The sequence below is a fragment of the Pagrus pagrus genome (genome assembly GCF_965226575.1).
Source record: "Pagrus pagrus genome assembly, chromosome: 1".
Lineage (NCBI taxonomy): Eukaryota > Metazoa > Chordata > Actinopteri > Spariformes > Sparidae > Pagrus > Pagrus pagrus.
Genome location: NC_140185.1, coordinates 12,172,584 through 12,196,315, shown reverse-complemented (window position 1 = coordinate 12,196,315; position 23,732 = coordinate 12,172,584). Strand labels below are relative to the sequence as shown.

The window sequence follows — 23,732 nt, the reverse complement described above, 5'->3', positions numbered from 1 at the left end:
AATTCGGGTGTAAAAGCTCAAGTAAACAGTTTACGAGTGCAAAACAGCAGCAGTGACCAGACTGCCAATGGAGCCACATCAAATATTCAGAGTGAGTCCTTGTAGCACTCTGGTTAAGGGTGGATCTCAGTTTAAGTGTTCATGGAAGACATAAAATGGAAGACAGCAGCAGTGCTCTCTATTGTTGTATCAGTAATCAGAGGGCACTCATGTCTTCTGTGGCTGTGAGACAAAATAATTGGTTTGAAAGTATGCTGCATAGACAAAATAGGCTGATGCAAATGTAAATATATGTATCACCATTACGGTGGGAGGTAACTGGGATAATGAGGGCTTGGATCTGTGTCTCTGTGGTTAGTCCTGTGGTGCATACTGTCTCTAGTGGTAATACTGCAAAGCTGGGAGGGAGATGTTGTAGAAAAGGTGCAGTCTGACCTCTGCTGGTAAGAGATGATGTTGCTCACCACAATATGCATGAGTATCTCTCAGTAGAAGTTTAAAGAAATAGTGTGTAGAGAAAATTATGGTCATCCTCTTAACAAATGCAAATGGCCCCCCCATGCTGATGAGGAGTTGGGTGGAGTTGCATAGTCCACCAAACATTTCTGGAGCTTCACAGCAACACAACATTGCACCATTCTCCTGAACAACTGAGGTAGATGGAGACTTAAAACAACACAAAAAAAACATAAAATACAGCTGGTACGGCATAATCGAATTGTCCGGCAGCCCTCAGAACCTAATTTGAATTGAATAGTTGTAATTAAACCCTCAACGTGCGGTCGGGTTCATGCACCCACATCAGACAGGGTGACAATCAAGGCTTTTAGCTTAGCAGCTACAGTGCAGATTTCATCTTAAAAAAAGGTGTAAATAATGTCTTTTCAAATTAATTTGTGATCTCAGGGTTTACAGAGACTGGATTTAAAGGGGAATTGTCGTTTTTTACAACCTGGACCTTATTTCTAGCATAAAATACGATGATTTACTCACCGAGATAACTTTGGTGTCATTTGGCGTCGTTCGGACAAAATTAGATCCAGTGGAGCGCCGCGTATATCCATATAATGCGAGTGATCAGGGCACTGAAGCGCAGCCTCTATGAGCATTATCTGCCGCGAAACTAGTTCATTTCACCAATATTTTGTTATGATACGCTCGTGCTATTCCCCTCTGAGTCCGCCTGTTGCCTGTTATCAACATCCGGGGTCTGTAGGTTGACCTACTACCTCTGACCTGGATGATGTCATCTCTGAGCTGCGCGCGCACCTGCGACAGCCGGCTTGTTTACCTGTAACTGCTACTGCTAGTTTGACCCCGGATGTTGATAACAGACAAGTCCGGACTCAAGCCTGATTTATGCTTCTGCGTCGCGGCGACGGCGTAGCTACGTCGTCGACGCAGACCCCTACGCGGACCCTGCGCCGTAGCCTGACGTGCGCCTCCAAAAAATCCTGACTACGCGTCACGTCGACGCGTCGAGACGCGAACGGCAAGGACTGGGATTGGTCCGCTCAGACCATCATTTCCGGCAGTTGCTTTTCCGGTCAACAGTATAACAACACCGCCAGTTACTTCTGCTGCTTGCATGCTTGTCTCCTATTGCTTGTGAACTCCATGCTTTGTGAGATCCCAGCAGGGCAGGAGGAGTATTGGTGTTGTGCAGCATGTAGCTTGTAAGCCCCACACTGTGACCAGAATGCTACACAGCATATCCGCTCTGACCGCAACTGCAGTGCAAGAGAGCAAGTCCACCACCCTGTCCAAACTTGCCTACATTGATCTGTGTCTGGTCCCAGTCTGCTCTCCAGCCATCTTCACTGGGAGGCAGCTGTGCCCAGTTTCCCATGGTGACTGCCCCCCCCCCCCGCGGCTTGGTGGTGAATTGCAGACCAACGCGTTCCCTCGACGCAGAACTTCGAATGCTCAATGACGGCGTAGGGTCGACGACGTAGCTACGCCGTCGCCGCGACGCAGAAGCATAAATCAGGCTTCAGAGGGGACTAGCACTAGCGTATCATGACAAAATATTGGTGAAATGAACTAGTTTCGTGGCAGAGAATGCGTTATATAGAGGCTGTGTGTCGATGCCCCGTTACTCGCATTATATGGATATAGTGGCGCTCCACTGGATCCAATTTCGTCTGAACGACTTCAAATGACACCAAAGTTATCTGGGTGAGTAAATGATCATATTTTATGCTAGAAATAAGGTCCAGGCTGTAAAAAACGGTAGTTATCCTTTAAGCTAAAATCTAAATCTAAAATCACAAATTGACGGAGCCATTTTATGTTTTTTTCCCGCTTGTTTTAAAACAAGTCCCCAGCTACTTCAGTTGTTTAGAAGAATGCTGTAATGTGGTTTTGATTTGTAACTTCACCCAACTTTCCATCAGCATGAGCCTGGGTAGATAATGACAGAATTTTCATTTTTGAGTGAACTCATCCTTTAATCTTCTCCAAGCAAGCATAATTCAGTAATTCATAATGATTTAAACTCAGAAGAATGTTTCTGTCTGAAGAATAATTAAGTTGTTTGACTGTGTGTGTTTAGTCTCGTACAGTGTGGTCTTGGATGAAGTAAGCCTCTGGATGTCTATAAAAACACAATGCGCTGTCCAAGATGTCTGTGTGTTTAAATTTCCATGATGATGTTTTACTGCCTCTGGTGTTATTGTAATACTTGAAACTGAACTGCAATTCCAATACTATTACATGATGACACAAAATTAGGCGTTCAGTTTTGTTAAACTTCACAGCCTCCAACAGCAGAAGGACTGGACAAGCCACATTGAAGAGGAGGATTGAAATCATAAGAGCTCCAGTAGTCAACAGAGAGCAACAACAGCAACAGCATCAACAGAACACCATTTCATCCCAAAGCAAAACAAACATTTCCCTGTTTCGTTGCAACTACAAAGCAACCACTGATGCTCAACTCAATAAAATAAAATCCTACAGGTCGCATGTGGTAATAAAAGAAACTTAGCAAAGCATCACAGTTGATTTGTGTAGCATCAATTCACATTTTTATTTAAAGTGGCAATGTGTAAAGATTGGCCACCCGTCAAAGGTCGCTCTAAACAAATACGAGGCAGCAAGGTGCTCGTTATACTCTTTGCTGTAGCCGTCTCTGGCTGTAGCTACTAGCTGCCGTTATGAAGTTAGCTCAGTTAGTTGTGCAGCAGTAACTGAGTGTCCCAATTAACTGACTAGGGGCTGTCTGAACCGTAACATCAAATCACTAGGGCAGTCACCATGGGAAACTGGGCACAGCTGCCTCCCAGTGAAGATGGCTGGAGAGCAGACTGGGACCAGACACAGATCAATGTAGGCAAGTTTGGACAGGGTGGTGGACAGGGGACAGGGGATCCAGTACGGACGTGATTTAAAACAACGGCTCGGATCAGGACTATGACTTCCAGACCTGAGCTTCCACCCACATCTCTCATTTGCTCTGTGATTCAATGAAGTTGTAGTAGCATGATTTTCTCAACTGAAATTTAGCACTTATACTTAACACTTCTATGTAATATGGATATGCAGTATTTTACTGACCTGCTGTCTGAACTGCTCCTGAGACAGGCAGTCGGTCACGTTGACGCAGCCCAACAGGCAGCCAGTGGGGTATTCTTTGGGAAACTTGGGCTCTGCACAGAAAAGGAGAACAATTAAAGAACCAACACGCAAACATACAGACATCATATAGGACTTGGTGGGGACTGTTTTCAGGGTGTGTGCATTTCAATTACAGTGCTGTATGTAAAACAGCTTGGAGCAAACACCATGTTTACCTCTCTTGTAGATGTGGCGGTACATGGCCTCCACCTCAGCGCACTCCTGAGGGGTGGGCTTCTTGGCTGCAGCAGCAATCCAAAGACGACCTCGGTGGGATGTGTACCATGTTCGCCCCTCTACCCTACACACACAAAAACACACACACACACACCAAAATGCATTGTTCTGCTACTTACACACTAGCCCAGCCAGAAAACAATTCTCTATAGGAGTATTTTAGGTTAGTGCTGTGCTTTTCTTTATCTCCTGCAGCTCATTTGGGATTTTGTTTCCTCCTTACCTCTTGATGCCTTTGACCAGTAGTGAGGCCCATGGCTGGTGCATGCTGAGGCACCAGCCCCCGTCAGCCATCTCCTGCAGCTCTTTGTCTTGGAGCCGCAACCTGGAGCGATCTTCTTTTCCCTTTTCCTCTGCCAAACTCTTTCCAAGCTCCATGTTTCTCTTGTTGTTGGCACCGCATCCAACATCCACCCACTAGAAAAGTGTGTTTAATGACATCAGTATCAGTACAAGAATCTCTATCATCACCATCTGCACAGTTTTAATGATGGAAAAAAGATTTATGCAAACTGTTAGCTGTCAATTTCAACCCATTTTACTGATGTTCCAAGTTTATATATGTACAAATGAGTCTAAAAAATTATATTTTCATGTACAGTTTTGAAAATGTACCACAAGGTGGCATCACTGCTATGTCTAGGATATCCAGAACATCAGAAATGAACAACCTCTGGTGCAGACTGCATTATGTTGGGGTTGACCAGGTCTCTGCTGCTCTGCTTTCCACCTTGTCTTTCAGAATACTTCGGTGATTTTGAGTCGTTACTCATAGACTTGAGGGTCTCATCCAACCTGCAAATGATTGCAAATATTTTAAAAGGTGTTTAGCATGACTACACAACATAAATCTGTCCTTGCAGCCTTGATTCAAGCCATGTCACATTATCTTACTTGTTGTAGTATTCATTGAGGTGTGTTCCCTCATCAATCACTTGTCGGCCAGCAAAGTCCAACGTCATCTTCCTGTCCTTGCGAGAGGCATGCCGAAGCTCTCTGAGCTCCTCTTCCTTTTTCCTCAGCTTGTCTCGCTCAGAGGGTGACAACCACTGATTGGATTCGGTGGCAAAGTAATCCGACTCATCATCCAGAACCTGCGTTCTCCTGACACTGGAGTTGAAGGGGACAGTAAACAGGTCAGTGTAACCATCAGGTTTCATGATTACCTTCTACAGTCATCGAAATGTCCAGTTGAAGTGTTGACACTGCACACCAAGCAGTAAGCCTATCCTTTCTTGTGAAGCTGAGTGTTTTTATACCTATTCCTGTCGTATTCCAGCAGTTTTTCTTTGTGCTGGACAGCCTTCTCCAAACCGGCCTTCATCATGGCCTCCTGGTGTGGGAGATAATCTCTTTCTCCAGCGTCTGTCACCAAAATAAAAATAAATTCAAGGCATCAACCATCATCATTATTATATAGATTTGAGTATTTAATAATTCTGACTACTTTTGACTCTCACCTCCCATTAGCTTCTTTCTTAGTTTCTGGCTTTTGTTGGAGTCTCGTTGCAGGATCTCCTGCTCCTCTCTTGTGCAGACCTGAATCCGAAAAAAATGGGAAAACAACACTCATAAATAAAAAGTGGATTGAAAAAAAAGGTATCTAAGGGTTCAGAGGACTTACGTACCAGGTTTCCACAGAAGAGGCAGGGTCCTGAGCCCTCTTGCTCACACACAATGCGACCACAGCTGATGCAGTTGTTGATCAGTGTGTGCTTCTGGGCAAGGCACTCGCAGGCATGTCGACCTGGGAGTATAACAGCCAGCCTGTCCTGTCCCTCTTTATTATAGAGATTGACAAACTTATTTTTTTTCTTTGTTGAAGAAGACGTGCTAGTGTTTTCTTGGGCCTGAGAAAGTTGTAAATGAAGTGAGGAAACAAAACAAGATGAAAGAACAATTGAATCTACAACTGAACTTAATGTGTTGCAGTTGTACTCAAACCATGAGAATTACCCTCATAAAGAAGGTGTTAAGAGAACAACGGTTTAGATCGATGTGTACTCACCCTCATCAGATCAATCGGGGTTTTGACTTGCTCTGGCTCAGGTTCTACTGGACTCGCAGTCATCACTTCCTGTTTGTTACGACCCTTACGTTTGGACTTTTTCTGGGTATCTTTGCTCATGTCTTGTGAATCTACAAAAGGAGAGAAAATTACCTTAAAAGATACTGCAGATATCCCATGAGAGAGACATTTAGATATCTCAGCTAATTAGATTTGCATTCATGAGACATTTAATCCTTAGAATATATATTTATCTGCAATGTTCAGTCATGCATGGTAAGTAAGGGATTTTATGTGTAATCTAAATCAGAATTTATTTATTGGCAGACATTAGACATCCATTTATCTATTTATTTACCTGGTGATGAGAAAGATTCCTTGAGAACAAAAAGATTTGCGTTGTCTCCAGTCTGTCTTTGAGTCTTCTTCCATCTGATCAGGAGCTCATCTATAAAGTGCCCTTTTCTCCCATCTGTGCCCTGCAGGAGGTCTCCCACATACTCCTCAATCTCTTCAGCCTTTTCAATGGATAGAATGTATCTAGACAGCAGGATAATTCAATTAGCATCTAATTAAAGAAAACCTTTCTTATCAAAATGGATCTTAAAAAAGAATTAAGACCATAAAACACATGCACCGCCTTTTCATTCCCAATTCTGTTTTTATGTCTGTGTGGCTTCCGGCAAAGTGGTCTGATTATGCATCCCTTCATTAATATTCAAGAATTGATTTGCTAAGAGTGCTTACTTTAAGACTTCATGGATTTTTAAAGACTTCATGAGATTCTTCATGTGTACTGTATATTTTCTTTCTTTCTCTTTGATATAATCGTGGAGGTCTTTTGCAGGCTTTTGTAGGTTGTCTATTACTTCTCAAATCAGGAAATTATTGCATGACTGCTCATCTTAAACTTTCCTATATCCAACTATATTCAAAGCCATCTGTGCTTGAAATAATGTCTACATTTGGGCTGCAACTAACGACTATTTTGACGGTTGATTAGTCTGCTTATTTTTTTCTTGATTAATCGATTAATTGTTCAGTCAGAGCCAAAGGTGACCTCTTCATACTGCTTCCATTGTCCATCCAACAATCCAACACCTCAAAACTCTTCATTTACTGTCATGAATGACAAAGACAAGCCGCACATCCATCCATGAAAGAAGCTGGAACCAGCAGATGGTTGACATTTTGGTTAAGAAAATGACTTAAACATCAATAAAGTCTGAATTGAATTGAAATGAAATCGACTACCAAAATAGCTGGTGATTCATTTTCCTTTTGATCGACTAATCTATTAATTAAGTAATGCTTGCAGCTAGTCTACATAGACTAATAAAAGAAGAACTGTGAACACACAAGCAATGTGTTGTGCATATAAGGCCTATATACATATACTTTAAAAAAAAAAGAAATCTTTCAGGTGCTGGTTATGACTAGGGTTCGACCAATATGGCTTTTTCATGGACAATACTGATTATTAGATATCAAGCAGACTGAAAACCGATATTTGGGACTGATATTTATTTGCAAAAAAAAAATTCTTTGTGTCAAAATTTCTAACAGCCAGTGACAAAAGAAACCTAAGTACAATTTACTTAAGTACTGTTCTTCAGTAGAATTTGGAGGTACTTAACTTGAGTATTTCCATTTTCTGCTATTTCATACCTCCTCTCCACTGCATTTATTTAATTTAAATATGAATGGAGTTACTAGTTAATTTGCAGTTTCAGATTATTCAGTTTTTATAGGCTATTGATTGTGACGTGTTACCAATCAGATATTGTTGTGGGCGGGACATTGTGTGAGATGGTGGGATGTTGTATCAAAGCCAAAGCAGCACATTTATCGAATGTGTTTTTTTAATCTGCAATCTCACAGAAAAATCACTGATACCAATGATCGGAAAATGCTGAATATGTGCCCTGGTTGATAATTGGTCTACCCCTAGTTATGACTAACCAGAACCTGCAGATAATTTAAGACGTTCATGTGCTTCTGTGAGATTACATGTTGAAAACATGCCACATTGTATTCTTGCTGTCCTCTTTAAACATTAAAGTGTGTTAAAACGTCTACCCTTACAAAGCATTACAAAGTAAATTTTTAAGACGTGATCTGGACATTCATGTGACACAAACGACACAAATTAAGAAGTGACATCACCCAGGATGTCACCTTTAAATAGAAATTTAATAAAGTCTGACATGTTGGGAAAACAATACATTATGTATTTGTTTGTTTGTTTGTTTGCTTGTTTTTTTGTATCTTTCAGGTGCTGGGCTGTAACTAACCAGTACATGCAGATATTTAAAGACGTTGGTGTCCTTCTGGGAGATCACAGGCTGTTTCTGTAAAATGTTTACAGGTACCTAGCCTCACAATTCATTACAAAAGTCAAGATTAAAACATAATCTGATATTTGACGTGACATAGCAGTGAGAAATACACAGAAAGTACGTCACTCAAGATGTGTCACCTTGAGAAGTGGGATTTAATATCCTGACACGTTAGAGAATCAAATCATTGGTTAACGGCTATCTAATAAATGGCTAATACACCTGTCAAACTGTCTACCTGTCACTGACAGATTAATACCAAACTTCATTAGCCTGTAGGTAGCTCTATCAAAGGAAAGCGGAACATTTGACAAACACACATAACTTTAATTGACACTATTGATATTTTGATAAGTAGACACAATGGGGAACTTAAACACAATACATTACTTCCAAGCTAGCCGTTTTATCTGCTAGACGTGTGCATGGTAACGTTAGCATGTTGGCAGACAGTCAGTCACTTCAGTCTGATTAAACTAGCGTTAACATGTCTTACTGGACGATGTCTTCACACGCCTCCAGCCCGAACTTGTGGTGTAGCTGGTCCACACACCACTGCAGCAAAGCGTCCGACATTTTACCAAATAAAAGACTTCACACTCAGAGCTCAAACCAAAGATGTGCCGGTGTGTCGTGTCAAACCAAAACCGACCGTGTTTCCAGTCGGAGACATAACAAAGGCACACACACGGTGACGGCGTAACGGCAGAGAACCCCGTCCTGAAACAGGCCATGCTGTGCTCTGATTAAGGTTCCTCCCAATTAGTTGTTATTCTGTCTTCTCAACTGTTCATGACATTTTTACACGATAAAGTCCCTTTATTAGTGTATTTTTGTGCACAATTCAAATGTATTTAAAATAAAATATCAAAAGGAAAGCAGCAACTCTCAAAATGAGGAATATGGAACCATGAGATGTTTTATCCTGAAAAAACATTATCTTAATATTTGCCAATACATTTTCCGTCATTAGAATAACGGATTAATCAACTAATCATTACAGCTCTATTTTTACATACTGTTTGGTAGTGTAATTTATAACAAAACATAATATTTTAAAAGTTTCTCATGTTTATGTGCAAAAAAAAATATCTTAACGTGTAAAGACTAAAGATGATTGTTGTGAAAAGTACAATATTTACATCTAAATTTGAAGTGGTGTTAAAAGACTCATGAACAAGTACCAGAAATGTGGACAGTACTCAAGTAAATGTAGTTAGTTACATTCCACCATTGGAAACTTTACAGTCCCATTGTTCACCACCAAGTCAGTATTATTCATGTTGGCCAAGTTCACATCCGTGCTGTTACTATGCTGATAAAAATCTTGCTGTCAGGAGATGTTTTCTATAGTTGACGTACAGTGCCAGTACAGTATCATAATGAATTTGACAGCACACTAATTAAAAAATGTTATTAAAGTATATTGAAATCACGGCAGGAATAAAAGCTGCAAATGTTCTCCCTCGAGGTCTTATGTCCATCATAAGATTCTCTTCATGAGTTATACAGACACCAAACAGTTTTCCAGTTTGTTTGTATGTTACTTTTTCACATTTTTGGATATAACTGTGTATATTTGTATATCTCACATTTATTCTTGCCTCAATCTGTATTTTCTGTAACGGTTTGCAATTGCATTTTTTAAGAGCAGCTTTCTCTTTCAATACAGTTTTTCTTTCACTCAGTGGAAAGAAGTTGCAGTTCGATGTAGGCAAACTGATGACGACTCATGGTCCCTCACAAAATTCTACAGGATTTGTATTTGTGTATAATTTGTGTTTTATCTACCAAAAGTACTTTTTGGCTTCTGCTGGCTGATTGTCAAAAATCCTGCTGTTTCATTCTGCCTCTGTTTTTATAGTCTGTTTCAATCTGATGCTGCACAAACATGAAGAAGAGGGTCAGGGTTATTATTTGCTGTGCAAGAAGGAAAATGTGGAGAGAGCAGAAGTATACTTACAAAACACAATTCTCACAGCAAGAGACCATTCAGTACGCTGTCCCATTTTTACATAGAAAAACATTCATTTATTTGTGAAATTGTTGACTGGACAAGAACAAAAACATCATACATTGAAATTAAGTGACTTGAAAACCAAACTTGACCTCATAGTAATCCTTTAGTTATCACAAAATGTTAATAAAAATAAGTGAGAAACAATAAGTAAGACTAAGTGACAACATTGTTAAACTGAGGTGTTTGGTTAAAGCTTCAGACAATAATCAATATAATTTGTATTAATATAAAGGTGATTTACAACATCACAACATTACATTGCATTACATACATTTCAACATACAGTGGGTGTTAAGCTTTATGTTTTTACAATTTAGTGAAGGTCCTCTAATAGATACAGTGTAATGAACAACAATACAGAGGTAACATCACATAACAAACCATGACTACAATGTTTTGTGGTATTAGTCATAAGTCATTTTTTAAAAAAAGGCAGGAGCTGGTCATTTTCACAGCCAGGTCCCCAGAATTAAATGTTGGCAGTGTACATTTCTGCAAACATCAGATACGTTAAATTTTTCATGCGTATCATATCAACATTTTCTTCTTTCGTGTCAGGAGGGTGATGATGCCAAATGAGAGACCATGATGTTGGTGAAACCACTGGATATTTTTAACGAGACGTTGGGATGTATTCCAGCTGCGTTAGTGGCTAACAAAAATGGATATTGGATGAGTATTTTTTTAACCAAACCACAACATAAACCTGAAAATGTGAACATAAAGTATCGACATATCTGTGGTTTGCGGTAACGTACATGTCAAACATTTATTCTAGCGATTGGTTTGCATTTCATCACCATTATATGTGTAATGCATAAAGTTAAACTATTTATGCATTACACAGATTTTGCCTCAATCTGACTTTCCTTTAAGTATGATTAAACATTTGGTGACGTACAAGTCCTATATTAGTGGGCTGTATCTAATTTACCCCACGTGTTAACAAATGATTTCTGTGATAAGAATGATTATTGGTATAGGCTTATATTTTGTTTTTGGAGCACTTGTTTCCTGGCAAAGGCCTTAAGTGAAAAAGTCTTTGGAAATAGCCTCGACAAAGTTGGGTGCTGACATGAGGATCCCGATGGTGCAGAGGATGGTGAAGAGTGAGAAAGCCATGAGACAAAGCCTGTCGATAACAGACGCAGCAAATTTCCACTCGTTGCACATGGACTCGTCTTCGTCTTGGTCACGGAAGCGTTTGGCAATAAAGCGCACCTCGTCCAGGATTTTGGCCAGCTCTGGTTCCACGGTGGCCACCGAGGCGCCGTGACCTGTGGCGAGGAGCATCTCCTCCTCACCTGCTCGTCCCACCAGCCGTCCACAGAGGACGCCGGAGTCAGGCGAGGTGGCAGCTGTGGAGTAGCTCTCCAGGCCACGGACGCCGACATACAGCATGTTGCCGTTGTTGGATTGGGAGGCTGAGGCGCTGGCACTGAGTTCAACGCTGGTCAGGCTGCTGCGTGTTGCCTTGTTGTGACAGGCTGAACGCACTCGGTCCTCACCGGGGCGCTTCATCCGCAGGAACCAGGCGCACCAGTTCAGCAGGATCACACGGGTCTTTGGGATCAAACATTAACGACAAAAGCAACAAATGAGTGAGGCTCTTATTAACATCATATCAAAAAATAAATGAATCGTACGATACATCCTTTAAAGAACATACAGCCAGTCCTCATCCTTTAAATCCAATTTCTTTGTGTTACCACAAGGATGTTGGTAGCACTTTAATATCATGGTAATGGTGACAATAAAGAGGTAATAATTAAGTAATATCATGTTCTAGATTAGATTAGAAAATACTTTTTTGTCTACCTTTTGCATGCAAAAAGGCAGAATTTGTCTTTGCTTGCATGTGCAAAAAAGATACGTTAAACGCTAACGTTTTTCATGTTATTATATCAGGAAATTACAGTGTGCAAGACGTAAAAACATGTATAGAAACACACTGGCCAGACTCTCAGTCCTTGTGGTAAACTTACGTGTGTATGTTTTTAAAATTTCATAAGTAGCTAATTAACTTAAGCACATTTCAACACCATCTGTCTGGTGGTGAACCTCTCACCACATCTCTGCCTGTTAAAGATACAGCTGGAGACACAGCCTTACACAAGCAAACACGCATTAATCTTGAGCAAGTGTGCACACTTCATCATAATGTACGCCACAGTTTTGGGATGAGGCAAGAGGCAAATAACTAAACTGGTGTCAGTGGATCATCAGCGACGGAAAATGGTGTAATATGAAACGACACTCACCCACTTCGGCATCTTGCCTCCATCAGGGTCATGGTGGTGATATTGTAAGACCAGAACTGTAGCAATTACTGAGAGACCAACAATGACCATGGTAGTGGCAAAGTACTGAGCTGTGTGAGGAAGAAATACAGGGGACAGCAAGAATGGATACAGAAAGTTGTGTCAAATAAGGCAACATTACAAAGAGGCTAAAACAACCAGAGTTCAGGATGAGGAGAAATTCTCAGTCTATGACTCAATTTATGTCTCAGAGAAATGTAGAAAAGCTTCTTCTTCATTTCACTGTTTCTGATCTCTACATTTAAAATCTAAAAATTGGATGGCTCGTTTAACTTCGTTTCACTGTGATAAAAGGGAAGGCCAGATGAAAAATGACTACACACATTTCCACCCGTGTCTTCCCCACTGATAGCAGCTGACACCCGTAGCGACTGCTTTTAACTTCAGCCAGGCTTACCTATTAAAGGCACGGAGTCGGATGTGGCGGGCATAATCTCTGCAACCAGCAGCATGAAGACAGTCAGGGAGAGCAGGACTGTGATGCCTGGGAGAAAGAGACCACATCTCAGTTAGCTCCTCACAACAAAAATATCATTAATTGCAAAGAAAAGTAGTCAACACAGTTATGACAGGCCCACATGGTTCTCTGATGCTGAAATCTGCCACTTTCAAGTTCACTTTAATTGGATGTTACATGACAAAAAGAGACAGTCACACACATTTTCCATCCTTAAAAATACTCTGTAATAATATGCAGAAGACGAGGGCTTTTCCTGGATTTTAATAATGAACACTCATTGTTTTATTCCATTCTAGTGTTGTTTTGTCTCTGTCGAAGTCCTCCAGTTTGTGACAGCTCATATTCTTATGCTAATTTTGCCTTGTTTCAGATTTCATGCTTCTCTTTCACAATGTGTTCTTCCACTGCAGCCAGAAGTGAAATAAAATCCCCCCAAAATCAGAATTGCAAAGCTTTTGAAGCTCATAATGTGTCAAAGTCGTCACTGCAGCACCAGAGAGTGAACAAGCAGAGCACGACAAACAGGTATCTTCATAATACCTGTGAGCAGACAGTACAGTGTGAGTTCTCACTAATGAGCTGACATCGCTAAGCCTTCCTGACATTCTGAAAGACTGAAGTTCTCAGCAGGATTAAGAGTCACATCGTAGTTAACTGCAGCCATGCTGATGCACATTTGTCACCTCTGAAAAACACTTAACAGCTGCCTTTATGTTGAGTTTCTTATGAGAAACTAGTTGCTAGATATGCACCGATATCAAAGATCATAATGCAAAAAAAATGAGCTTAATATAATTTATAATTATTAAATTCTACGTGAAGGTTGTTGTTTCAGTGCACTGATGTCATTTTGGACAATAATTCATCGGTCGCATTAAAGACAACGATATGAGAGTTCATACTGGCAGAAAAAAAGATCACAAGATGACAATCTAATAGTCAACGCGAGCAAAACCAAGCAGCTGATTGTTGATTTTAAAAAAGAGGAGGCAAAAATACACCACCATCTATATCAGTGGAGCTGAGGTGGAGCAGCTGAACAGTTATAGGGTCATTAGAATTACCATCACTGAGAACCTGTCATGAGTCCGGTTCTGCTCTGAGGGTTCTGCCTGTCAAAAGGCATGTTTTTCTCGCCACTGTTGCCAAGTGCTTGCTCTTGGGGGAAATGTTGGGTCTCTGTACATAAACTAATGGTTTAAAACCGCCCAGAACATCACTGGAACCATCTTCAGCGCATCAGTGACATCGGTGAAGTGAGACGTCTGCACAGAGCCCACAGGATACTAAGAGGCAACACCCCGACCTGTCTGTTCACCCTGCTGCTGTCTGGCAAAAGATACAGAAGTATCTGCTGCCGTACCATCAGACTATAGAGCAGCTTCATTCCCCAGGCTGTGAGACTCCTGAACTCATTCTCAACACTCCATTGTCTAAAACAGAAGTAGCAGGACTCAAAAGGACTCAAAAAATGACATTAAATTTAGCTTGTACCTAAAGTTTACTGTTAAATGCCTGAACATCCTGCCATCATCACACATCTTTGGCACAAATGTATGACAAATGTGAAAATGTGTGTATATCAGGGCTCACATAAACTTAACTCCATTCAGCTCCATTTTACACTGATGTAGGCAAATAAAGCCTTACTATTTGCATCGCTAGACACCTCATGGGGAAATATGCCTTTGCTTTGTGATTTGGACGAACCGCTGTTTTAAACAGACGTCTCTGGAACACGAACACAGTTCTGCTGATGAATCTCCTAATATAAAAATCCTTTACTAGCACTGATATAAAAATATAAATGCAAAATGCAGAGAGAGCGTGAGAGTGAAGATTCACACGCTTTAATATTCCTGTTGATCCGTCTGTGTGTTTTTATCATAATCCTCATGACAGTCCAGCTTCCTTTAAATTAAATCTGGGAATAAATGCTGCCATGAAAAGACATTTCTCAGTGAGGGTTCACCATTCTGAATTAATAATGTCTGGGTTGATCTACTGATACACCGAAGATATGCCAGCACACATACATTAACAGAGACACTCACACACTGTGCAAGCAGGGAACATAACTCGTGACGTACGCCTGATTTATGCTGTGAACGTCAGTATATGAAACCTGTTCAAAAACCTTTTTAAGGAGCATAAAGACATATGTAGCAGCATATCACACCCCACATAATCATCTCTTATTTACTCATTCTGTCTCTGAGCCATTCACACATCAGTGGGAATGCACACATGTACACGCACACACACACAAGCCCACACATCTGGTGTCTTTAATGAAGGAATCCAGCTGCAACGCGGGACGCTAATGATTCCAGGAAGGCACAAACTGCATAAATCAACGCCTCCACTTCCCCTACACCCTCACACATACAGTGATACAGAACACACACACATAACTGCAACACCACCCACCCTCAGATACTGTCTCAAACAAGTGTGTATAATTTATGTATGAAATGAGCTCAGACATTCGAGTGTGACAACGGCGATAAGATGAAACAGTTTTCTCGGTCCACTGACAGTTAAGTCAGTCACTCAGTGCTGATTATCAGATTACTTCACGAGGCCACAGAGGAAGTGGATTAATGAAAAAATCATTGTTTTTCATGAAAAGGCTGATTACCCAGGAGAAACATGAGCTCTGATATTAATTTCTTACAGATGATGAAAAATTGAAGAATAATAGAAAAGATTCACTCTGTGTTGAAACCACTCGGGATGAAGAACATTTAATTTGATTATAAACTTGTTCATTTTTAGCTGTATTCTTTGAAAAGTGTTTTTTTTTAACAGTGCACAGTCACCAGAGTAAGATCGGAGTAATATATGAGGTTTTGAGCATCAATATGGCTGCAAAAAGCACTTTGCCATGTAAAGATATAGTGGAGTCTCTGTGGGGTTGTGATCTGAGCGTCTCTGTTCTGTGTTTTGGTAGACTGGACAGCTGCGTTCATGTTAGCGAATGTGAGTCCCTCTCTGTCCTCCTGCTTGTCTGTTCAACATGGCGGCCAGGTCACAAACAATGATACAGCTAAACACTTGTTGTATCTGGGGACATTTGAATTTTGAAATAGTCTATGTATTAACAGAAGCTTGATTCATATTTCATCAGCAGTGCCTCGGCTCAAAGTTTGCTTTCATGCTGCATTCATGTGCTGCTCGGATAGTCCCACTTCCTGACTCGTTCTTCTGACTTCAGTGTGTTCACGTGTGTCAAGTCAGAATGTGGGAGCAACGTGGACGATGCATTTTAGCGCTCGGAGTGTTTATCCAACACATTGACAGATGCTTCTGGTATTTGAGTGACAGGGAAGAGCAAAGGAAACGGATCATGTAATCATGAAATCTATTTCACAAATATGCATGTTACCATCAACCCAATGTTTACTTTCGTCCGCCATGATTTAGTGTCATATGATGTCAACTCAGTAACATTTTCTCTGACTTTCCGAGTTGTTGCTCTGACTTGTGGGGCTGTTCATGTGAATCTTCCGAGTCAGAAGTATGTTTATCTGATTATTTCGACACCACATGAAGGCACTATGAGATTGGGCGAGCTGTCTGGTGAGAAATGTCCTCATATTACAGCTAAACAGTACATTTAAATATGGGTCTGAAACATTTTAAGCGAGAAAAAGGCGATGTGGTAACAGAATCTTGATTCATAGTTGATAAGTAACAGAGTATTGGTTCATATTTCGAGCAGCACGGCATAATTTTACAGTGTGATCTGAGATACGTGAGCCTTCGCTTCAAAGCAGGACATAAAATGACGGCTGACTAAATAGACCACTAAAAAGTTTTAGTTGAGGGAATAATGTCTTTTGGTCTGAGATGCTGGTGCTGTACTGTGATACCAAGTGGCAGTGAATGTCGCATATTTCACCTTTAATATGAAATCACAAAATATACACTGGAAATAAATGCAGCTTCAAAAATAAGCTTAAAAAAATCATGAGAACAAGGTGTTTCTTGCTTGTAATAAGTTTAAAAGAACATCTGCCCATGGAACAAGTGAAAATTGTCTAAAAACAGATCCCACTTTAACTCACTGAAAGCTACTTTCTCTGTGATTGTATCTCATATTAAGTGTAATAAGATATTTTGACTAAAAACTTAGGCAAATATACTTCATAAGATTTGGGGTTTTTGCAGTGTAGCAGCATTCAGGATTGCATTCAGTCATTGTTGCAGTAATGGTAACATTAACATTTGGGAAATAAGAGTAAGAAACTAATGGATTTCAGGAAACTCTGTCACCTCAGCAACACTTGATATGGAGCAATATATGAAGTCTTATGTACATGGGCTTTATCAGGATCTCAGCAGCTTCTATGTGTTTAGAGCAAGGCTGGGCGAATATATCAAATACACCTGGATGTTAGGCTATATAGTGAGCTATGTATAAGTTTGTATTGACTGAATGTTGACTGAGAGCTGACGGTCATTGATGTGCAGAAAAGGCAGCTAGCCAAACTCAATTTGACATTGAAATCCTCTTGTAGGACTAGAAAAGTATGTATAGAGGGGTGTTTCAGATTCACATGGACTACAAATTTGAAATTCTCTCCCTAGCAGCAGCCAAGGGGCACAGAAGTGGGCCAGCGGAACGAAATGCACCTGTACTTTGGCTCGCGATCATCTAAATTTAATGCAGCTTCAGGAAGAATGTAAGATGAGCTGACAGGATAAGAAAATACTGTACAAACAAATCTGAATGGATGGACACAAAATAGTGCTCTCAGTCAATCATAGTGCTCATATGGAGGGAGGTATTTCTGTACTGACTGTACAGCATCTTCCAGTGATGTATTTTTTTATGAACTACATCCAAGGAGACTTCAAAAAGTATCCAGACTGAATGTTTTATTGTCTGCTCTCCAATAACTTACCCGTCTTCTCCTGTTAACCTTCAGCTGTTGTGAGGGAACTGTTTGTGCCTCGATCTACTACTGACATCGAGTGGCCAGTGTTTGGTTCTGGTTATAGTTGAAGTAATTGGTGTTAAAGTGTCACTATGTAGTTTTGGAGAAGAAATTCAAACTCAGAATTTTAATATTCACGATATTTATGAGGTAATTATAATAACTCAGAAACATTTTTTTTTTTTCCATGACTGAATAAACAAGCTGTTCTCAGAGGAAAATAAGGTCCCAGAACACACTTTGAAGCTAGAAAGGTGGCAGGGTCCGCCAAATATAAACAAAGTAAAATAGTATGAAATTGTGCTGTCTTTTAAGGTCAGTTTGTTTATTTTGTTTATTCAGTCATGAAAACAATGAGAGGTTGTTTATTTAGTTTGTTTAGACAAAAAATATCAGTCAAAACTACATAGTGCACCTTTAATTCTGTCAGCTATTTTTTTTAAATTAAGTATTAGTCTTGTGTCAAAGTCCTTGTTAGTGTTTATCTATTCAATTGACCTCATACTTTGTATGTGTATGCGTTACATCATGTAATCTACTGAGTTACTTTTAAAATCTTAATTAACCCCTGAGGACAATTTGAATCACTATCTAAACCTTTCATCTGCATTTTAGTAGCCAAGAAGGTTATCCTATCACAAGGCCAATGAAAACACTGACATACAGACAAAAAAACACAGAACTGTGCAGCAGGCGCAGGTTTGGAGAGGTGACCACGACCACTGAGCAGAACAGAGGAGGAGTCCAAAGTCATTTAGACCGAAGATTTGGAGAAACGGAAACTTCTCTGATTGAATGCTGCTATTGATATCATTTTAATACCAGTATGTTTACTTTTAATTGAGTAATATTTCAGTAATGTAACTCACCACTGTGAAAAACAGGTTGAATGATGAAAAATGCAGTTTCAGAAGGTGTAAGTCTAATGGTATTAATTGAAGGAATTCATTCAGATGGATTTTGATGCCAAATCAAATCAAATCAAATCAAATTAATCTCGATGGTAATGTGAAGGACAAATAAACACAGCATGTTCATGTCATATAAAACCACTCCACTGATAAAACACAGTCTGTAGTGTAATATTTCTGTCTGCACTTATTTTTGTCAATGACAATAAAGGGGGAGTTTTGGTTAAGTTTGTATCATCTAAACTACATGTCAGTCTTGTCTTTTCTCATCAACATCATTACATGTTAGTATACTGTAGTCACAGCTGGTGTTTGAGGACGTTGGTTGCTATCTCATCATCATCTCGTCTTAGTTGCTGGAAAAAAAGGTCTGCGACAAACATATTTCATCATAGTCATTGTAACAAAATTATCATCTGAAGCAGCAGTACAACTTTTTTTTTCTTGAATAATTAATATTGGAAAAGTTACTAAAATTCAACATCTAACAGAACAAAAGCCCTGCAACAAATATGACCTACTTATGAAAGTTCAGCTTTTGTTGCGAGTAGATTTTTAGGTTCTTGTATGTTAACTTAACTATAAGGATCATTTCCAGGCTGGACTTTGTGGAGCAGTAGAGTTGGTCTGCATTATTACCTCCAGCATGGATGTCATGTTATCAGGTCACAGTTTGTGACTATGCTCGATATCTCAGAAGCCTGCTGATGTGGTTTAAATGAAATTTAAGTGATAACATGTTCGGATCACGGGGAGAGATGGTGTTTCGGAACCTGTTTTCAATTTTCTCACGAACTGGTGCATGCATTTAAGTGAGAAAATGTAATTCAGATTCGTCTGGCACATGTATGCAGTGATGTTTATCACTCTGCGAACATTGATACATTGATCCAATCCAGATCCTACTGAGGATCAAATAAAATAACGAATTTAGTGGAGCCTTGGTGGAAGTATGTGGTCTTTTAAATTCTTTAAAATTTAGCAGTAGTTTTCTACCTTTTTTATATAAATATACAGATGAAAACAAATTAAAGCAAAAACCTGAATAAAAAAAGGGAGGAATAGAACAAATGCAGATGAAGTTATTCTGGGTGATGATGAGAAAGGTCTCTTTGACTGTGGCTGCATTCACAGGACAGGAGTGCTCACTGAATAGTTTTTTATGAGTGTGAAGATAATGTCATGTGCTCTGACCTTTGCAGGTCTCAACACCTGTGGGAGATTTTGAAAAGCGCTCTCTACACCGATCATCAAATTATTGCACTATATGACAGTTGCACTGGATTGTATCGCAGTGTCGAAGCCTTGCCGTTTTTCTGGACAATTCAACTGAAAATTGTGTACTGCAATTAAGAAACGTTCAGTATTGCCTACCTTGATCATCCTGTGATCACTTGATCTGGCAAATATATCTTGTCAGGATGCAAGCTAAATGCTAGGCGTGGTTTAGGTGTGACGACCAGCGAGAGGAGCAACTGCTTGTTTGAAAACAACAATGGCGGCTCCTCAAGAGGTTGGCGTAGCTGCTACAGCAGTTATATCAGATCTGGCGAGTGTATTTCCTTGAAAGAAGGGCAAAGAAAGGCATTGAAGGCTTTCTCCATGCAAAAGATGTTTCTGCTGTTCTCCTGACTGACTTCAGTAAGATTGCATTTACCAAGTGGCTCTCCTACTGTCCTGTGATGGTTTTAATTTATACTTTTTCCATGAAGCAGGGCCAGACAAGGGATGAACAGTATGCTTTTATGTATGTGTGTAGGTGTGTGTGCAGGTCTGTCACTGATTTGGGGGTCAGCAGTTAAGGTTAGGCTGAGGCAACAGTGTTGGGCAAGTTACTCAGGAAGTGGAAAAATTTACTCTTATTACTCCATTAAAAAGTAGCAATATTACTTTACTTATCTTGTCCACTTAAAGTCTCTCCACAATGTCTCCTACTCTGAAATCCAGCTTCTGTTCTTTAGCCGGAGTTCACGCTGCTTCACTGGCAATAGACTTCTTATTGTCAGCACCAGTGTTTTTTTTCGACAAGTTTGTCATTTTTGTGCTGCTGTATCAGATGCTTCAATAATTTACATGTTTTTTTAATGCTTGAACGCATTTGCTGCTCACACAAAGTCTGCAACAGACAACAGTGTTCTTGGACTGAGACAGCATTCAACTTTTTGGCTCGTAGCTGACGCGACTTTCTGCACGTTTATGTCGTCGTAAGACAGCCTACCTGAGACAAAAAAACAGATTGCATTCTAGCAACGCAGTAACACTGTCTAACTTCATATAGTAACTGTAATATTATCACTGATTTTGAAATTGTAATCCCTTACACTACGCGTTACTGCGAAAAGTAATAATATTACATTAATATATTACTGAGTAATGCGTTACTGCCCAACAATCTTAAGATACAGAAGTAGTGTTGTGACTAGAACCGAAATCATGATGTTTATTTCTAAACCTAACCAAGTGACACTGATTTTTCGTTCGGCAGTTAAGCTTAGGTTTAGACAAGAAGTCATTATGGTTATGGTCTCCAGGGAAAGAATGTAAGTCCTAACCCAGTGAGATCTTCTCTCCAGAGTCAGCAGGCAGCAGGAAGACGAGCAGAGCCAGAGTGGAGATCAGGACACAGGGGATGAGCAGGTTTAGGCCGTAGTAGAGGGTTCGTCTCCGCATCACCACGGTGAAGGTGACGTCAGGGTACGGCTCCGGACAGCAGTCGTAGGTACGTTCGTTCACCTGACCTGGAACCTCTGGCAGACAAAACCAAACACAATCCACTGAACCCTCATTTCACACATTCACACAGAGCAATAATACTTCTAAAATCCTCTGCTATCCACAGCTCCCTCTTACCGACGAGATCCCACTCTCCGTTGGCGATGTAGCCGGTGATATCTGCCTCCAACATCTTCAGGTCCAGAGACCAGCCCCCGTATGTCCAGGAGCCAAACTTCAGCTCACATTTCTGGACATCAAAGGGGAACCAGCGCACATCGATGTGACAGGTGCTCTTGAAGATCCCTGTTGTGGTGAGAAACATGAATAGACTGAGACGGATCACAGAAACACGTCCTTTGATACTTACTGTGCTTCACCTGTAGGAGGAAGAGAGAGCCACAGAAACAGATGGAGTGATATTTAGAGCACTGATGGAGAGCTCATTCAATTACTCTGGAATAAAGGACGCACATGGAGAATGAAAAGAGAAATGACAGCTGGAGAGGCAGCAAGAGAGGTTTTACTCTGCAATATAGGGAGTCCAAGTGCCATCCATCCTAACAAGAGTACAAAATCCAATACGACAATGAGATGAAAGTGGCCGGTGATTCTTCAGGAGAGGCAGGCACCAAACTAATTCCCATCAATTTTTAAGAAAGATATGAGACGTCGGCAGTAAACAAGGTCTGTCCTCTCTCTCGGTGCCATGAAGATGATAAACCTCAGCGGGGAATGAATGGAGATGTGGAGCTGACGAATAGACCGACTGCAATGAACTGCAGTGACAAAGACAAGTCATCAGGAAGATGAAATGATTTGGGACGGTCAAATCTGAATACACTCTCGCTCATTTATCGCATTTGGTGTTGAGCTCAAGCGGCGAATGACTATTTTGTGCCAATGGGGGTTGATTTGGACTGAAGTTGAGAGGCAATTTGCGTGTGACAGAGCCAATCAATCCAGAAGAAATTCAATGATGGAGCTATTTATGCTGGTATTGATCAAGATGCCGAGGCGAGGCAGGCCAGTGTCGTCCGGGAGATAAAGGGGGAAGAAGAGCCGGCCAGGGAGAGCAGGAGGGCCTTCTGCTTCATGCATGTGTTTGTATACAAATGTTTTTTACAGAAAGTGTCATAGATCTTTTAAGACCGCACAGTGTGGCAGTAGTGGGTCAGTCGGGGTTTGATCAGGAAAAGTGCATCACTGCTCAAGGAATCATTAACAGAGTGATAGTGATGGATCCATGTATTGACATTAAATACTGGGATAAGACCATTGAACTGGCTTTCTTTCCAAGAGTTAGATAAGAAGATGAAAACCACTCTTAAATACAGCATGTCAGTTGAATATAAAGCAACTATTGCTCCTCTTTAAAAGTTGAAGAGCATGTGGCTGCAGAATTTAGACGTCTAAAGTTTCCATGAGAAGGAGAGCCTCTGCAAGATTGTTGAAAAAGTGTGATATTTTGAATCGCCTGCCAAAAATCTTTAGTGCTGCGGATGTCTCGTCTTTGCCTCCTTGATACCAGCTTTCATTCTTGCTCTTACATTGTGAAAGCAGCAACCCATATTTATATTTCTTGTTAGGCTGCAACCTCAAGTGGCCACAGTGATTGTAACGGCACTAAAGGAGGATGTCAGGTCAAGAGTATAAACAGCGACAAAGTACGCATTGGGAATGGGGAGGGGGAGGATGGTTGGGTGACACAAACACAAGACCTTCAACCAGGAGACTGCTGTTAAGTGTGAAGACACATATCTGTGTTTAAAATTGGACTTATTTTAACCCAAACCATGATGTTTTCCTTCACCTTACCAGATAGTTACTGTGCCTAAACATAATCAAACTGTGAACATATGATGAAGGTCCAGTAACCCTGAGCTGGTACTCTGCAGTGGCCATGTTGTTTGGTGAACGGTGATATATGTCGTGTTGGGAGTCACTGGCACTGGTCTTTTGTTTGCAGAAAAGCAGAATGCTGACATTTTATTTGGGCAACTAGGCTGTTTCACCTGTTTCCAGTTTATATGCTAAGCTGAGGAAAGCTAATGAACGACTGCTAGCTGTAGCTTTATATCTAGTTTACCAACCTGAAAGTGGCCAATCCTCTTATCTAACTCTCAACAAGAAAGTGAATGAGTATATTTCCCAAAACACCAA

At 40.5% G+C, this 23,732-nt stretch overlaps 2 protein-coding genes across 3 annotated transcripts in view; both read right to left on the bottom strand.

Moving 5' to 3' along the window:
* The window catches only part of trip4 (thyroid hormone receptor interactor 4), an 88,545-nt gene extending 79,658 nt beyond the window's left edge, over positions 1–8,887 (bottom strand). Inside the window, exons 1-11 of the mRNA XM_084349810.1 lie at positions 8,699–8,887; positions 6,222–6,403; positions 5,864–5,994; positions 5,484–5,705; positions 5,316–5,394; positions 5,115–5,220; positions 4,750–4,965; positions 4,527–4,650; positions 4,079–4,272; positions 3,795–3,919; positions 3,559–3,650 (exon numbers count right to left, since the gene is read on the bottom strand). Of these exons, the coding sequence (XP_084205936.1) occupies positions 3,559–3,650; positions 3,795–3,919; positions 4,079–4,272; positions 4,527–4,650; positions 4,750–4,965; positions 5,115–5,220; positions 5,316–5,394; positions 5,484–5,705; positions 5,864–5,994; positions 6,222–6,403; positions 8,699–8,778 (1,551 nt within the window). The 5' untranslated portion in view covers positions 8,779–8,887. The remainder of the gene's footprint in view (positions 1–3,558; positions 3,651–3,794; positions 3,920–4,078; positions 4,273–4,526; positions 4,651–4,749; positions 4,966–5,114; positions 5,221–5,315; positions 5,395–5,483; positions 5,706–5,863; positions 5,995–6,221; positions 6,404–8,698) is intronic.
* Positions 8,888–10,205: 1,318 nt separating this feature from the next.
* The window catches only part of chrna7a (cholinergic receptor, nicotinic, alpha 7a (neuronal)), a 31,826-nt gene continuing 18,299 nt past the window's right edge, over positions 10,206–23,732 (bottom strand). For both annotated transcript variants that reach the window (XM_084365421.1, XM_084365422.1), the window contains exons 6-10: positions 21,708–21,875; positions 21,410–21,604; positions 12,941–13,027; positions 12,484–12,593; positions 10,206–11,785 (exon numbers count right to left, since the gene is read on the bottom strand). In XM_084365421.1, the coding sequence (XP_084221547.1) occupies positions 11,249–11,785; positions 12,484–12,593; positions 12,941–13,027; positions 21,410–21,604; positions 21,708–21,875 (1,097 nt within the window). In that variant the 3' untranslated portion in view covers positions 10,206–11,248. The remainder of the gene's footprint in view (positions 11,786–12,483; positions 12,594–12,940; positions 13,028–21,409; positions 21,605–21,707; positions 21,876–23,732) is intronic.